At 31.7% G+C, this 18,533-nt stretch overlaps 1 protein-coding gene across 1 annotated transcript; it reads right to left on the bottom strand.

The window, feature by feature from the left end:
• Positions 1-3,148: 3,148 nt before the first annotated feature.
• LOC126740944 (vesicle transport protein SEC20) lies at positions 3,149-18,062 on the bottom strand. The gene is made up of 4 exons (XM_050447143.1): positions 17,737-18,062; positions 10,903-11,075; positions 10,612-10,816; positions 3,149-3,423 (listed from the first exon to the last, which is right to left on the bottom strand). The coding sequence occupies exons 1-4, from the start codon at positions 17,815-17,817 to the stop codon at positions 3,211-3,213; spliced, it is 672 nt and encodes a 223-aa protein (XP_050303100.1). The 5' UTR covers positions 17,818-18,062; the 3' UTR covers positions 3,149-3,210.
• Between the last annotated feature and the right edge of the window lie 471 nt (positions 18,063-18,533).

Raw genomic sequence — 18,533 nt, forward strand, 5'->3', positions numbered from 1 at the left:
CCTCTACATTAATGATATATCAACATGCTTTCAGTACAGCTTCTTTTTTCTTTTTGCAGATGATTTAAAATTCTTCCTTAGAGTCTCATCTCTGGAGGACTGTTTCAGACTCCAATCGGATTTGGATGGGCTTGTTGATTGGTGTACAACAAATGGTATGGATCTAAATGCTGGAAAGTGTTACTCAATGTCCTTTAAAAGAAATAGAGACCCCGTAAACCACTCCTATTTTGTTGGTAACACCATATTGAAATCTGTCTCTCATATTAAGGATTTAGGTGTGACACTGGATAGCCCTTTAAGTTATATTCCGCACATTTCGGGGGCGGTTACCAGGTCTCTGCAGATGCTTGGATTTATCAAGAGGTGCTCAAGGGACTTTTATAATATTTCATCTATTTGTTTGCTCTATTGTGCACTTGTGCGTCCTCATCTAGAATTCAGTTCCTGTGTTTGGTCTCCATACTATAATAATCATATTCATAAGATTGAAAGTGTACAACATAAATTCTTAAGATATATTGCCTTTAAGCAAAATGGAGTACCTATAAATTATCAGGATGAGTTGGACTATCAGCAAATGGAAGCCTCATTGAATTTGAGAAGTCTTGAAACTCGTCGTAAACATAAAGATTTGAAAGTATTTTACAACATCCTTTACTCTCAAAGCTTTTGTCCTGCACTTCTTAATAAAATAGTAAAGACCTATTCCACCTGTTCCTGTTCCACCTAGGTCAACAAGGCAAGTTACTTCTTTTTACAGCCAAACACACCGCACAAATTATGGTCACAATTCTTTTCTGGCAAGGACTGTTAGGCTGGCTAATCAGTATTCTGATGTAATTGATTGCTTTGAGGGGCGCACAGGGTTCATTAAGTAATTAAATCTTATTAATTGATAATGCTGTCTTAAACTAGAACTATAAGGTGTTGTGAATTGTGATGGTAATTGTTCCTTTGTGTTAACTATAAGTATTGTCTTTTTTTTTCTCTGAACTGATTGTTCCAAGTTATAGGTAATCTTTATATTCTAAACTTTAATTGTATGTTGGGTTAGGTTAGTTAAATCATCCAATTATTATTCTTATATTTTTTTGTAATATTGGGCCAAAGCCCGTTGATATATTAAATTTAAAAAAATATTTGTGTTGTCCACGTACACTAATATAAATGTCCATTCTGTTTCTATGTGTTTTAATTTTATAATGTTGACAAATCTCGTTTTATAATTGTAAGTACCTAACATAATTTGTATCGCCAGAAAACCGTTGTATTTTCTATTATATTTTAAAGTTGTAATGTCTTTTTTTTACTTTAGTCCTTTGCCTGATGATGTGACAAGTCACGAAACTGGTAGCCAATAAATAGGAATTTTCTGGATAATTAAGACTTTTTTTGACCCCTTCTTGTACACCAGGGCGAATTATAATGCAAGATTAGGGCTACTGGGCTCATAAGTACTTGAGGGCACAGCAGCTTTATACCAAAAACATGCGATTGAGAAGCCAAATACAGAGTTGAATACATTTTAGTTCGTGTCAAAACGGGATTACCCTATCGAGCGAGCTGGGTGGTAAAACTCACCACGCAAATCAAAACGTATTATTTTAAACTACAATTCTTTACAGCGTAACTGAACATTGGTTAATGTTCCGATGAATCATATCTAGATATAAAAACAGAATACCGACGGAAGCGATTCTATGGGAGGAACTAAAAAATAAACTAGGAGACCTATATAATGGATGTATGGCTCAACGAAAATTCCCGAAATGCTGGAAGATATTAATAATATTCTGGCTACCCAAAAAAGATGTGAATGCACGACCGATAAGGTTGCTACCTACACTTGGCAACATTTTTGACTGAGTTTTGATTAAAAGAGTTCAATTATTGGTACCACTATTGAAACGATATGCTACGCTCTTGAGCCATACCGAGTATACCACCATTAGATTTTTATAGACAAATCGTGGTAGAGGGATCGTGGAGCGCTCCTAAAAACTCGCTGGGGTAATCCCGCTAGATCAAGTGTGGAGACAAGCCATAACATCTGCACGGCCCACTTACTGCAAGAATCCAGTTAAGTTAAGGACCTTGCACGCCTCCTTTGTTGCAAGGGCCGTGCACTTGCGGGGCAGTGCCCTTCCTATGAAGAGCCACTCTTACGTAAAATTTGCTGAGCGTGAATGGTAGAACAAGAGGGTTAAATACAATGTCCACTTAGGTGATACAGCTGCAGAACGACTAGGCTCTGAAAAAGCTGACAAAATGATCGGCGATCCGTCATCAATTCCAGAAATAGTGGCAATAACTGACAAGTGGAGAAATCGAGAATCTTTGTGGCCTATAATGACCCTAAAAAAATTGTCTGTTTCAAGGAAACTCATTTTTTTTCTGGAATGTTACTAAGCAGTTTTCTCGAGATACACAAAAGTTAAAAGAATGGGCAGATAATTTTGTAAATTCTATATCTGGGTCGTTCTTTTCTTCCTAGAAATTTAATGTATTCGATTAAAATCGAATGGATTTACTCAAAAATTTTATTGAGCTAGGTTGAAGTAATATAATAGAGAATGGCCTCTACATTATACAGAAACTGTAATTAAAGGTCAGAATTTCAAGGCTAATTAGGACGAAGAGATATGATTGAATAGCCTCCTCGGTCCCTCGACTTTACCCTATTCGATTTTTTGTGGAGTAATAACCATCCTATATCGTAGCCATTACAAGTCCTACAAGGGCAAATTATTAATATAATAGCGATATGACACCGAAAATACTCCAGAATGTACGGACAGAATGACGCAGGGGGTAGTATATGTCAGCAGTTACTTGATTAATAAAATAGTTTTTTTGGTAATTTTGTTTCTTTGCATTTTTTCGAACATATATTAGAGGATGCCTGAGTGGTTGAAGATTTGAAAATGGCTTTTGGTCAAAAATTTGGGCCAATAATCTTTTTTTTAAAACCTGGGCTTTTTGGTGGCTCACTCTGTATGGTTTAATTTGCCTAATATACACCTAAACACCTAAAAGGAATGAGCATTAGAGCATACAACATTAAATACTTTAAGGAATTTTTAAAATGCTTAACTGATAATCATAAAGGACAAAAAAAATTAGCACCAACAAAACAATCACCCAATAATAAAATACTTAATATAATGGACCACAAAAGGACAAAAAATCGATTACCAAACAAATAATCTAGAACAGTCTTTTTTGTACAATATAAACCACGCAACCTATAAAGAATGCAAATGCGAATGACGTCAAAATTTTATCAGTCAGTTCGCGCCTACCGTATTTTTTTAGCAATTTTCCCGATTGTCCGATTATTCCAGAAGTGTTTTTCAGTTCTTCCTGTGTGCCGAATACTGCTTGAGATGATATGGCTAATGTTTCCAATGTTTGGGCGCTCTGAAAAAAAAAATAAAATTGCAATTGTTAATCAAATACCCTGATATATCGGGAATCAAGTATATACTGAATATTATACCTGTCATAAATTTAGTAGTCAAGAATAAATAATAGGTTCTGCAGCTGAACCTATTAATTCTCGTATCTGGGTCTTAATATATGTAGAATGATAAAATACACCGGTAGATACCTACTCGATTTTTAAATAGTCAAATAACCAGTGATAACAAAAAAATTAAAATGCATTTGAGTATGTTTGCTAACTCATTATAATCATTTTTTAGATAAAAACGTTTAGAATAGAGGACAAAAAATAATAGTTACTTTAGTATCTAACACCAAACATACAAACCACGACAAAATAAATTTATCCCTGGGAAGTGTCTAAAGTGAGCACTTTACGCACGGTAGTAGAAAAATATGTTTTAAGTGCCAGCATGTAATTGGATATATTTGAACATCGTTTATAGTTCTAACCAACTTCTCATTATAACAATTTTCAGTATTGTCAAACATAAAGGTAAAGTCCAGGTCAGAGATCTATTAGATTCTTTGATGTGCCGCGAATAGTCGGTGTGACGCTGTTGCTTGTATTGTCACATGGCATGCATGTTTAAACCGCAAAATTTTATGTGGAAAGAGTCTTAAAGTAATATTCTAAGCGATATTTAATCATTCCATTAAATAAATAAATGTTTTAAACATTTTTGTAATAATTTATACATTTGCTTCATAAAATTTGACTACATACGCCCACGTACTATTTTGTTAGACGTCTGACCTCAGTCACAGCCACTCAAGCGTGAAAGTTGCACAGGTCCGGCCTTAAAATTTATTTGTATTTAGAGTTTTATTATTCGGGATTGAATTGGATTAACAGAGTTTACTTTTATTAAGTTAGAAATTCAGGATAGTTGATAGCAAGATATACAATGATTCGGAGGAAGTCTAAGGACAGTATGACCATACTTTTTAGCTATGATATCTACTACATACTGCTTTTCCCATGATTTGGTATTTATAACTTCCAATAATTGTTTCTTTGTATAAGATTCATAAAAATAGAGCTCATGTTTAAATAAAATGGTCTCAATTTCCCATTTTGTGGGAAGATGTGTTTCGGATTGTTTCAGAAAGCATTGAATGGTATGATGCATTATCCATAACAATCACACTCTTTTCCTTTAAATTTGGAATTAATGTTTTCTCAAACCAGGTTTTAAATATATCTGCATGCATGTTTTTACAATAGTCCACATTGCACTCTTTTATTTTTTTGCCACACAATTTCAGTTCATCTTTCACCCAACCTTCTTTTGAACCACAATGAATAATGATCGTCCGAGAACCCCTGTTTGGTGGAACATCTTTTAGGACACATTTGTTAGAACTATTAATCCAACCTTTTTTGCCATGTCATGTGTATCATACCGTGTTTCATCTAAATAATATATAGATCTTTCTTCCTCTCAAAATTTATAATTTTTTCCAAATATTCTATACGTCCTCTGACAATTCCAGTAGTTTCCATGACAGCAGCCCTTTATCACCATCCTTAACTTAAATACAAGTTGTATCAGATATCTCCGCAAGGAGACTGAGAAATGTTTGTCCCTTGCCGATAAGGTGTCCTTAACCATCTCTATAGTTGGAACCTCATTGTGTTTGTATTCAGAATATACAACTTCCATTAGCAATTTAGCAATATCCGTGTCAAATCCCTTTGATTGTCCTGCATCAAAGATAATTATACTAACGAATAGATAACCCACGTAAATGGCAAGCTGTGAACCGAAAAGGAGACATCAATGCTTCCTTAAATAAGAATATTTTATGCGCTAACCGTGTAAGAATCGAAGCGACGTTGCCATTACTGATAACATTTTAAATTTTATCTGTTAGTGAATAATTCTCTCGCGCCGCGCCGCGCCGTATAAAGGCAGAATGAGGTATTCGCAAAAATTAAGTTTTGGGAAAATTGATGTTTTAATTAATTTTTAGTTTATTCTTAACATATTGATTTAACGTATTATAACGATGATGTAATATTGATGTAACTTAGTCACAAGTTTCTAGACTATGTTTTCTTGCTTTATTTATTTAGATACACTGAGATAAAATTGCTTGGGCCTTAATATATAGTAACGTTTTGTTGCCTGCATTATGTGCATCTGTAAAACTACATAAAATATTACACCTACCATATTATTGCATTGAAAAAATTTGTAAAAATCGCGAAAAATTGTTGAGTCATCATTTTGGTTTTGTTCGCATTAATATTAAAATTTCTCCATTATTATTTCAAACGCTAAAATTTAAAAAAAAAAATGTACGTACCTAGAAAAATAAAACGATTCCAAATCTATAAGACTTAATTTTTGGCATTTTTTGCATTGATTTGTCTTTGTACCGCATCGCAGAATTATTATTGATAAGGCCTTAATCTTTAAAGTTGACATTTGAAGATAATTAGGAACAAAGTGGAGGAATATGTTTTAATATGTTTTAATAGAAAATAATTCTCACAAACATTTTAAATAACAAAATCAAAGAAACATTACTAGTACCTATGTTATTTTTATGAAAAAACTTAAAGTTATGGTTTAAAAAATAATAGGATATCGGAAGTTTCCAATTCTTATATAGGCCTTTAATCGAAAATACGAGAGCATGTGTTGCTTTTTTTGAGGATCGCCCTAAGACACCTAAATCTTCAAATCCTTCAATGAGATCGAGCTTTTTGTTGTATTCAATTAGTTTTTTAATGCTAACCTCGTCAAAAGCTAACACACATTTTTTTTCATTTTTGGTCATACCCTCACATTTTTTTTTAAGATGATACTTTAAACCGTTGTCAATATCTGTTTTAAATAAATTTTCGCTCATCCATCTTCGTATTGTTGAAACGGACGGTAAAATAAAACCTTTACGCCTCAAAAACATATATGCCGCAGGAAATTTTAAAAAAATTGACACAGACACTTCTTTTTCCCTGTTGTGCCATTTTTTTCTAGACTGTCCATTTAATTGCATCAAAATAAATGTTTTTGGTACTACTGATAGAGATGTTAACAATGGCATTACTTTTGAAATTAAAGATTTATTATTTTTTTGTTTTAACTGTAAAAGTCGCATAAGGAATTTATTTTTTTTTAATTTACTTCCGAGAATTTTTATTTGTTTTTTTAACATTAATTTTCTTGGCGTCATTGTATGATTTGGAAGTTTAATTATTTCCTCTAGTTTTTTTGTATTATGATCGCCTTCGTCTAAATGTAATTTTTTTGTTACATTTTCGTGGTTGGACTGTCTGTAGGTAAAGCCCGTTTTTTCCCCGAATAGGTTCTTTCTGGTGATAGTACTTTTAAATGTCCATCTGTTGGGAAATATACGTAGGGTATTGCATTTGTTTTTAAATAACGCCATTTTTCCGTCCGAAAAGCGCTGTCCGCAAAATGTCGCTCACACAAGTGTTTATTTTTCAGGATTTCCAGATCCATACAAAGTAACGTTGCGTTTCCTGAAATCGGTAAATAATAAAGATACCTTTGATGATTAATTTTTATTTCGGGTGTTGCATCGCCAAGAGGGACCTAGGAAAATATTGACTCTCTTTGTAGAGAGAAAAAATATTTAAGTTAATTAAAGAATAATAAAATCTTCTACTAACAAAATAACTTTTATTTTTTTTAATTGGTCTGTTTAGAGGTTATGTCCAAAAATCTTGATGAGTTTTTTGTCACGCTGTACTTACAGGTACTGCTCAAAGTAAAAAGCCAAATGACTACTGTATTTACCACCAATACAGTAGTCATGTATAAAATGACAAACTTATTTGACGGTCCACTAGTCAAGATAAAAAAAATGTTGGTTGTTACCTGTAAATACATTGCAATAAAAAAAGATAATTTTTTATATAGATTTTTGGCTATAAAGCTTAATAAAGCTCACAGAATCGGCGTTAATTGATATATATGTCAAAGGTATTTTGACTATCAAAGTAACAAGTGGTAGAGATTTAAGCTATTTAAATAAGTAAAAAATGTCTGTGCGTGACGTGCTATTTTATTGCTGTGCTATTTTATAGGCTGTAGATTTTAGTGCTCTTTAATAAATTTTAATACTTTTTTCTCTAAGTTAAAGAGGAAAGCCAATCCCTATCAAAAATAACATGGGATTTCCTGTGTCCCACTTAGCAATGGCAACACTAAGTATACAAAACTGCATGAGCACAAAAAAACGATGGCGCGCAAAAGAGAAATTCTATCAAAAATATTTATATCAACGATCCCATCCTCAAACTTCCCCAAAATCGGTATCATATAATACCTACCTATTTAAAAAGAAAAGCGTAACTTATATTTTTTGTCAACCTGATGATCTAAATTTGACGATTCGCTTTACAATTTAAGGTTACAATTTATCCTTCTAATTTTTGAGTTTGTATACTTTAAAGTTTGTCAAGATCAGAAGATTCAGTATAATAAAATAAAATAATATATTTTTCGCCTTCACTCAAAAAGTTCACTTTATTGACTTTTACGGATGAGGCAGTAAAATGATTAATAGGGAGTAAAATGATGAAGTTTACTACACGAGCTTTAACGAAGGCAGTAATTTTAAAACGGCTATTTTACTCTAATAAATAACTTTTATTATTTGTTATGGTACTATTTTTAAGGTTTTATCTCAAAGTAATTATTGTTTTGGAATTTGACTATTTAAACCGGTATTATATATTTTTATTCTTTAAATTTAATTTTCAGTATTCAAAAATTAGCTTTGTACACCACCTCATAGTTTTACCACCTTACACATTTTTCATTTACCTAAAAGTCAGAAAATTATAGCTTTTGGTTAACTGTAATTTTCATTGCCGAATAGTTCCCAATTAAAACTTGAGATAAATATAGATTGTAGGTGATGTTCATTTCACAGGTATTCAGTTGTAACTTTGCGTAAAAATACACGTATTTATATCTGGCTCTTCTAGGAGCTACAGTTAAAGACCCACGAAACGAACTTTAGGTACAAGGTGTTCCATTTAAGAGGAAAAACGGCATATTTTTTACTTTTTCCGTATATTTACAAAATTGAAGATAGCCAATCGACGTATTTTAACTCGGAGAATTTGAAAATCGTAATAAGAAAACAATGTCGTCAGTCTTTTTTGTTTTTTATGGAATTGTTTCCTTATTACGATTTTCAAATTCTCCGAGTAATACGTCGATTGGCTATCTTCAATTTTTTTAAATATACCGGGAAAGTCAAAAAATATGCCGTTTTTCCTCTTAAATGGAACACCCTGTACTTACTTACTAAGGCACAGTTAAGGTTGAGTATGTTTATAGAACTCTAGGACTTACCGCAATTTAAAATCCAACGTTCGCCAATACTTGGATTTTTATAAGGAAATTTAAACATCTTTAACGTAGGATTCTCTCTTCTAGTTCGCCTACAGTCATAATATTGGCATACATTGCCCGACATTATGTATTACAGAACCAGTGACAAAATTTTTAAAAAATAACATAATTATTTGTAAATAAGTTTTTAACCTTATAAAGTCTTTAAGTATAATATCAAAACAAATCCACAAACACAAATAAAAAAAACACACTTCCTCACAGTAAAAACGGCAAAAAATTTAGACGAATACAGGCCAAATTCTAAATTCTCCACTTTCAGAAACGTGTAAAAATCAAAACCGGCAAAACCCATCAAATAATAATAACCTCACATGACCCCCCTCCCAACTATTAAAGGCGATATCCATCCTTTTGGATATAAGTGACCCTCTATCTAAATCGGGTGTATATTGTCCTAATTGTAAGGATTGCCCTGCTGTTTATGTGGGACAATCAGGAAGGAGAGTATCCATAAGGGTACAGGAACACCTAAGCCTCGTTAATAAGTTCAGGGACACCGACACCACAGAAACTAAGTCAGCATTTGCTAACCATTTATTATCAACGGGTCATAGTTTTTCCGTCCCTGAAAATGTTTCCATTGTTCACGAGTGCCCTAAGGGTAGAAAGTTGGATCTCTTGGAGAAAATGGAAATCACCAAAGCCAAAAATAATACAATTTTGACATGCGTTAATGATGTTTTCACCTTTGAGCCAGGACTTATCTTTAATAATCTTATCTAACCTCTTGTTTCTGCTCACGATACGCATATATGCCTCTGACTCTAATATTCATAAGCAGGGCTGGCTGAGTGGTTAACGGTCTGGTGTTTCACCGAGATCAACTTTAGAGCGTGGGTTCAAATACTACACCTGTCACGATTTTTCCTTTTTATATTTTTTGTTGAATTTTTGTGCCGTGTTATTGTTTTTATTATAAAATATGTGGGTATTCTCAGATTTAAATTTTATTTGTCAGTACTTAGCAGGTTATCTAGCTATAAGGTAATTTTAACTAATTTTTAATATTTGATTTTGCTTTAGTGTAAGGTTTTATTGTAAGTCTGATGATGCTTTATTAGCGAAACATGTTACCTGATTAATACATAAAAAGATATTTTGAGACTGAGACTTAGAGTTTTCATTTTTTCTCTAGTTACTTTACAATCCTTAAAGAAAATAATGGTAAGGGATGATTGCAGGAAACAGGATACTCGTCAAATGAAAGTCGTCCTTCGAAATGCAGGACGGTTGACAATTTTACACTTGCTTCGACATAAATCAATTTTATCTTTTTAAATCAAATTTACTTTCCTTATATATGTGGTTATTCCCAATGTAAATTTTAATTGTACATTTTGATGCATATGAGTTCAAGGTTTCTCCAGGAGGAGAAACGCGCACCTGTCGAAGCCATCATTGACGCATGCACGCGTTACAAATCGTTATTGGTCGCGGTCAAAATAAATTAGACAATTAGATTGGCGGTGAATTTAAAAAACTCTTTCATTTGGCAATTCTATCTAAACAAATTGTGTATGCAGCTATAATCCCTTCAACCTTCTCGAATGTAAGGAAAGAATTCAGACTTTCCATATAAAAAATGTGAAAAATTATCAAAAAGTAATAGTAAAAATGATCATAAGAAAGTAAGCAAGGAACGCTAAATAACAAAATAATCTGTTCCAAAGTTCACCTGAATATATGAAGCATTTCAACAGTTTTTTTCTCTTAAATATCTATAACTTTATTATTTCACCAACATTTGCATAAAAGGTACCTGTTTAGTAGTATCAGCTAATTGTTTACTAATCCCAAGCAGTTGATCAGTAACATTAGAACTCATTTTCACCATACTTTCTTTATCTCTCTTCAGTCTTTGTTTTAGGTCTTTTTCCTTGCTATGGTTTAACAAATCCTCTTTTGAGATTTTTTCTATTGCTAACATGGACTTTAAGTTCGCCTTTTTAAATGCATCCATTGAGCTAAAACATTTATTAAAAGATAAACATAATTTGAATTCACAATAAATATGCCTTGTATGTAATAATTTAAAAAATGATTCAAATACCTTGCCAGTTGCTCTCTTTCTAAAATGACCTCCTTAAGGAGTTCTTGATCCCTATGTTCTTTAACCGTATCTCCAAATTTGTCTATTAACTTTCGAAGAATGGAAATTTTGCAACGCCCTGCACTATTTAGATTTTGTAATTCAGAGAGAGGTCCGGTACAAGCATTTATATCCTAAAAATGTATAAAATGAAAATTGTATATTATTAATTTATTTACAAATTCATCTTATTATTATTATACAGTGCGGCTGTTAATTGTTCCCCCCCTCTTATCTTTTGAATGCATTTAAATAAAAATTTGAAATTTAGCACATACAGTATCGGACAAAAATTAAGTGATGCTATAATATTCCTAAAAAACTTTGTGACTGTACCTCGTATAATTAGGAAGAATTTTGTAGTATCAGTACATACCTTTGTTAATCGTATTTAAACATTCTTTGCCTCTTGTGATGAATAGCAAGAGATTAGTAAATTGTTGTATGTTTTTATGCATTTTTTCATGGACAAAAATAAAGCGATTTGATCGATATTTTTCATACCATTAGTAGATAAACATCGGTTTTGGTCGGTATCAAATCTATAATTTGATTAAAAATGCCTCGTGGTAAAAGTTTTTCTATTGATCGTAAAGAAAGAATTATTGCATCATATAAGATGGGAACACCACAATACGTAATAAAACAAGAACTAAGGGTTTCAAAATCTGCTGTGTCAAGGGCTATTCAGAACTATCGAATTAGAGGAAAAGTAGTTAACCGAAAACAGACGGGAAAGACCGAGAAAAACTTCAAAGAAACTGGATAGAAAAATTAAAAGGATCTCCCAGGCAAATCCTCTTCTGTCAGCAAAGCAAATTCTGGCTGAAGCTGAAGGCTTTAATGTTTCCTCTCGAACGATACAGCGCAGACTAATTGAAGTAGGCTTAAAAGCAAGCAAACCTGCCAAAAAAATGCTTCTTAGTAAGAAGAATATTAAAGCACGTCTTCTGTTTGCAGAACAACATGCTCACTGGACACCAGAGCAATGGAAAAAAAATACTTTTTAGTGATGAGTCAAAGTTTAATTTGTATAAAAGTGATGGTGTTCAATATGTTCGTCGTATTGCAGGTAAAAGACTTGACCCAATGTATGTCCAAGGTACTGTAAAACATGGAGGTGGCAACGTGTTAGTGTGGGGTTGTTTCTCTGGCTATGAAATGGGACCAATTTACCAAATTGAGGGCATTATGGATAGGTTTAAGTATAAATATATCCTTGAAAATGTCATGCTACCTTATGCGGAATGAAATATGCCACTACGTTTTGTTTTCCAACACGACAATGATCCAAAACATACAGCAAAATGTACAAAAGAATGGTTTAATGAAAATAAAATACCCACTCTTAAATGGCCAGCCCAATCACCCGATCTTAACCCGATCGAAAACCTGTGGGAAATTGTGGATTGTCAACTTAGAAGTAAAACCTATAAAAACAAAGAGTACATTTATGAAGAAATTAAAAATATATGGAAAAATATTGATCAAGATATAATTGATAATTTATTTCTTCCATGCCTCAAAGGTGCCGCCAGGTAATCGCAAATAAAGGCTTGTGGACTAAATATTAAGGGCGCAATCTGATAATGTTTTCTTTTATTTTTATTGTAAGTGTCGCTTAATTTTTGTCGTATAGAAATATTTAACTTCTCTTTTTCTTTTTATGATCTTGTTTATACGGAAGAATTTTGGTATGTTATGTAATAAATATATGTTTATTAATGAGTGTATTTGTTTTATTGTGTTTTAATTCTTCTTGCGTTTTTGCTTTTTTAATAAAAGAAAAAAACTGTATCGTCGCTTTTTTTTTGTCTGATACTGTATATAATGGCGGCGGGACGCCATTTTGAAAAATAAAATTACGTAGAAAGAGGGTCCATACGATAAATCATTTGAAAGCTCCCACTGAATGCGTTATAGTCTTAGAATATTTAGTCATTTCTTCTACCCATAGCAAAATGGAAATTTTTCAAAATCTTATTTATTTTCTTTATTACACCTGTTCTGGTGTAATTTGTTTGTAGGTATGTTGTGGTTTGTAAAGTTTTTTGATGTTTTTTTGACATTGACAAAAAATACAAATTCTACAAAAAACAACACAATAAAAATGCGAAAAATAAGATTTTGAAAAATTGTCATTTTGCTATGGGTAGAAGTAATGACTTATTAGAATATTATATATGATATTCTAAAACCATAGAGCATTCAGTGGGAGCTTTCAAACAATGAATCGCATGACCCTCCTTTCTATATAATTTTATTGGCGGCGGGAAGCCATTTTGAAGTTTTGCAAAATGAGCTAGGGACCAAAAAGTAGAATTTAGGTTGCTAATGATGTGTGCCAAATTGCAAATTTTTATATAAACGCATTTAAAAGATAAGAGGGAGGAGGCAATTAAGAATCACACTGTATATTAGTTTATTATGAACTGATACAGGTAACTATAAAGAACAACTAAACCATGATTTAGTTTTATAAATGTATTGCTAATACTTTACTGGAAGAGCAACATGGTCTCTAATAATGTAAATTGATCAATATTTTAGTATAGTTGGTGATGATTTTGATAAAAAAACTTGAGCATTATATCTGAGGACCAACCTCAAGTGAATAAGCTCATATCTATTGAAAAGAAAAAAAACTAGGTTTAAATCTGCATAAAATGAAGAACCACCCAGTGCTAAGTTGTGGGGATTTCAATTACTTAACAGTGGATTGCAAAGAAAGACACACTTTAAACCTTTGAATGTACCTCCCAAATACTGCAAACCATTGGAGATTTTTTCTCACAATGGTCTTATGCAATTTAATAACATACATGGTGATTGACGACCGATCGATGGAACATAGCATTTTTCTGAAACTTATGGTAGCAGTGGTAACAGATAATGCTCTATCAGTCTAAAATATTTTCAGCTTATATCGAAAAATGACCATCCCTTTAATTTTTTAAATAAAACACCCTATATATTTGTAGATATTTTGATTCCCTGTTTCATATTCATACTTTCCTCACAGAATAAACGATCTCACAGAAGCGAAGGCTAGCCGTTTTTACCGAACCGGTTTTTCGTTCAGGCTCCTCCCATTTACCCCCATTCTAACGGGTACAACTGTCGTCGCCCACGTGGTGTATCGGGTCATAATTAGTGTATTAGTACGAGCGTTAGTGTGTATATTTGCAATATTTTGTAATTTGCCGTTTTTTATTTTCATTAAAGTAGGTATACAAAAGTTACATTATTATGTATTATTCATTATTATTATGGTTGTTTAAAAGCTTTGAAAAGTTCAGAATATTCCCTAATTAATTTGTCGTGCCATGCAAATAAATACAGAATAAAAATTATTTAATTTAATAAACATATATGTATATGCCTAAACCATATGTATCTATGTATGTGTACATACGTGCAGGTACATAACATTGTACATAGATAAAAAATATTAAGGTTGATTTAGGTATACAGTATTTTTATGTGATAAAGAATAATGACTCTAATTTTCAATTATCTGTCTTTTTATGGACTGGTTTACCCATGCAAGTGCATAATATAGTAGTAGTAAAACCCTTAAAAATCTTATATTTTGTTCCAGACTATCATAATGGACGGCGACTATACAACGTATAATACCTTTATAAAATATGGACGTGTGTGTGGCACCTACATATATATATATAATAATACATACATATATCTTTTTATATATAAATATATAAAAGCGGAAGATATCTACTCTTAAATGTGTTGTGTTTAAAACATACGAGAAAACATACCTGCGTATAAACCTTCCAGCTAAAATTTAATTTAAAAATACCTACCTATGTACATATGTATATATATATTGTTAACATATTAACATCACACAAATAGCAGACTTTTTCTCAGCTAATGCCTTACTAAAGGCAAATATTATTTACCATTATAATGATCTGTTGGGTCGCATACGATTTAATGTTCCTCATCACGGGTTGCGCCATAATGTAACCTTTAACATTCCAATCCACAGAACATCCTATGGAATTAACAATCCTATGGATAGGTATATGAATTTGTTAAACAATTCGAATATTGATGTGTTTAACATAAGTTCCTTAATGCATCTAAAGAGGTCACTTACTTCATAATTGTGCATAAAGTTTTGTATTTACATTCTTGCATATAAATTATTAAGGTTGTTTCTAGTATATGTAGTATAGGTGTTTTTTACTTTAGTATTAATTTTTTAAGTAGGTTTAGATTATGAAAGTTGTTTATGTAAATATTATTGCTTTGTAAAATTTACAGTTAATGGGGTTTTCCCGTATTATGAATAAATAAATAAAATAAATAAATAAAACAAAATCAAAATTTCCACAAAAAAACACAAAAATTCCATTCCAAAACAAATTAAAAGTATACTAACCTACACCTCTATCGTGTATCAAAACTGTCAAATAACAATTTTTATAAAAATAATAATTATTATAATTATTCTAAAAAGCAAGGACCAATATAAGCCTTAACAAAAAAATCCTATTTGAAATGTAACTAAATTTTGTAGTTTGCTCCCGTATTATATGAATATAACCATTTCGATTTTAAAAATAAAAGCACTTCGTTCGGTGTATGCGTTTACTACAACTTTACGAGATATCTCAGTGTATTTGCGCCGGGTGCATCTGTCAGTTGGGCTTATAAAAAACTGGTTCACGGATATCAAAGGAGCCGACGCAAGCCTTCGCTTCTGTGAGATCGTTTATTCTGTGCTTTCCTATACCTATCTCTAGCGGTTATCGAGAAAAAAAATACTTTTGCTCTACACATTGACAAGCTAGTTAATGATAGAATTTTACGATTTATTTTATTTTAATATTATTGTTATACGAGATCAATCCCATTACAAAAGAATAATACAACATAATAATTCATTTAACCTAACCACAATAATAAACTATTAAATTTGAACAGAATTAACAACCATATTAACCATTTAATTGTCATTGACACTGATTTGGCTCTGATAACTTAACTACAACCCATAAATAAATATAAAAAAGAACAATAGCTAAAAGCTAATATCACAAATATTAAAAATTAAAATACCAATAATATCAAAAAAATATAAAATCAAAAATAAAAAAATTGAAAAAAATCAACAAAAAGATTCAAATAATTTCCCTAATTTGATGTCTAAACTGAGACAAGGTAATGCCCAAAATATCACCTGAGTTAAATTCCTCCAATCTTAAGGTCCTCTCAATTGGAGAGTGAAATACCACGCAAAGGCAAGGAAATCAAATGATTGTGTCTTAGGTTTCTAGTTGGCACATTAAAGAAAATCATCCTCAGAAGTTCAGGGCAATTTATATGACCATTTAACAACTTGAATATAAAAATGAGATCTAAATTTAAACTTTTTTGTTTTAAAGATTTTAGATTTACCATCTCCAATAAATAGTTATATATATGATTATCAGCAATTCTCATATTTAGCTTAAACAGACAAAATCTAACAAACTTGTTCTGAACCCGTTCCAAGGCTAAGCGGCTGTTCATCTAAAATGGTGACCAAACCATTGAACCATAATTAAGCAGAGAAACAACAATTGAGATATAAACTCTCTTGCAGGTCTCCAATGAGAAATCCCTACACTTGCAAACCACAGAGCCAAGAACCCTAGACAACTTATAGTATCAATGTGTGTATTAAAGTTACACTTAACTCATAAGATATACTTTATTTTATTAACCTTTAAAATTTGAGATCTGTTTGATAGGTATACAGGTATATAGCTATATATAGGATAGCTTGTTTAAGAGTATCCCCTGATTTACCCAGTCGAATGTCTTAGAGAAGTCAGTGTAGATACTGTGAACTATATGTGAATATTTGTTTTTTATTATATTAATAATAAGTTTTATTGTATTGTTTCTCTTTTTTTTGACTTGTGTAGGAGTAATTTTTTCTTATTAACACTAATAGATGAGATAAAAAATAAAATAAAAAAGAACATTCTAGACATCCACCAGGTAGTCAACATATCTTCTGATCTGAAAGCCTGCTGGTTTGCTCTGATATGATGGAGGGACCTAGTAATGATGTAAGATGTTCTGTTACAATTTTCTTAAATAGTTTGGAATAACATTTAGGTTCCGTACTGGTTCATAGTTAGTTACATCACTCTTATTCTAGCTTTGAGAATCTGTGTGAATTTGAAAAAACTACTTAACTTTGTGAAGTTAAGTAGCCTGTCCAAAAATAAGGAAAAATACCCAATCCTATTGATACATTAAGCAAAAGTGAATGAGACAGAACAAAACTGAGTGATTTAAGTATGAAGGGTGGTATGCCACCTGGCTCTGGACTCTTATTAGTATTTAACCTGCAAATTTTATCTTACATTGTAGAAATATTTATATGGAAATTACTAATATTAATATTATTGATGCATAAAGATTCAGATACTGGGTAGTTTTTGGTCGAATAAACTGTTTTAAAGATATCAGGTAGGTGAGTACCAAGGAATGTTTCTCATTATAGAACATTTCCAAAGGTAAATAATTTCCTAGTTTTCAAGAGTACAAAGCAGAACATCTTTATGTTACTGACGTCATCATAATGTTCAAAACTTGTAATTTACATTCTAGAAAAGGTAATATATTGTGTATGTTATATTTTTCTTAAAGTTTTATTATATAGTCAAGATGCCATTTTTAGTGTTTCTGTTTCTTTTCAAACATTTAAGTGAAAAATGTTTTATTAAATCTGATATCAAGGGTATGAATGGGTATAAACTAGATACAAACCTGAATAATAGCTTTAAGTTGCAAGTGATTTTCCGTAATTTCTTGTCTAACACCTTTAACTAAAAACTGTAGAGAATTCATAGTTGCAGATTTAATTTTCCTATTGAAAAAATTAGAACTGGCAGTGCCTTTTTCTTATATAATTTTTAAATGTCTTTAAAGACTAATTCTAAATTTCACGAATGAACTCCTCAAATACAATCTCTAGAAGTCACTTTTGCTAACAAACTTAAAATGTTTTTAAATCCCTGTAGTTTCTTTCAGAAATTTATAAAATTACAACAAATATAACTAGGATTTATTTTGATTTTTTTGTAAACAAAAAGTGAAGTTTTTCGTAAGCGTCATCACATAGCCTGACATAAACTGTCAAGACTGAAAACTGACATCTTCAGGTGACCTTTCAATGATTGCGGCAGCGACAGGGTGCTGCTGCGACTGGTGACCAATGCGATCTGTCGCATCTGTAGTCTGTACCACCTTTTCCACGACTGCGACTTTGCGCAGCCACGACCTCATAAAGTTGTTTAAAAGCATCAGTTTGTTTGCGACTTTTTTGGTGTTTATATAAATATATTACAATGAATTCTACGTTAAAGTATTGCAAGTTATTACTGGAAGAGCAAGAAGATGATGACGATTTAATTCTACATCACTTGTTGTTGAAAAAAAAAGAAAACCCGTTAAGGAACTGTATAAATCACGTACTCGTGAAGGTTCGTTCAATATTCTCATTGAAAGGCATTTAAAAAATGACGAGGAGATATTTCGAAAATACTGCAGACTAAATTATGACC

This window comes from Anthonomus grandis, chromosome 10 (genome assembly GCF_022605725.1).
Source record: "Anthonomus grandis grandis chromosome 10, icAntGran1.3, whole genome shotgun sequence".
Lineage (NCBI taxonomy): Eukaryota > Metazoa > Arthropoda > Insecta > Coleoptera > Curculionidae > Anthonomus > Anthonomus grandis.

Coding starts and splice junctions, on each gene's coding strand:
- LOC126740944 (XM_050447143.1), bottom strand. CDS start 17,817: ATGAATTCTCTACAGTTTTTAGTTAAAGGTGTTAGACAAGAAATTACG. Junction 11,076..17,736: donor AACTTAAAGCTATTATTCAG/GTTTGTATCTAG, acceptor ATACATTTTTAG/GATATAAATGCTTGTACCGG. Junction 3,424..10,611: donor TAGCTGATACTACTAAACAG/GTACCTTTTATG, acceptor TTTTTTTTTCAG/AGCGCCCAAACATTGGAAAC.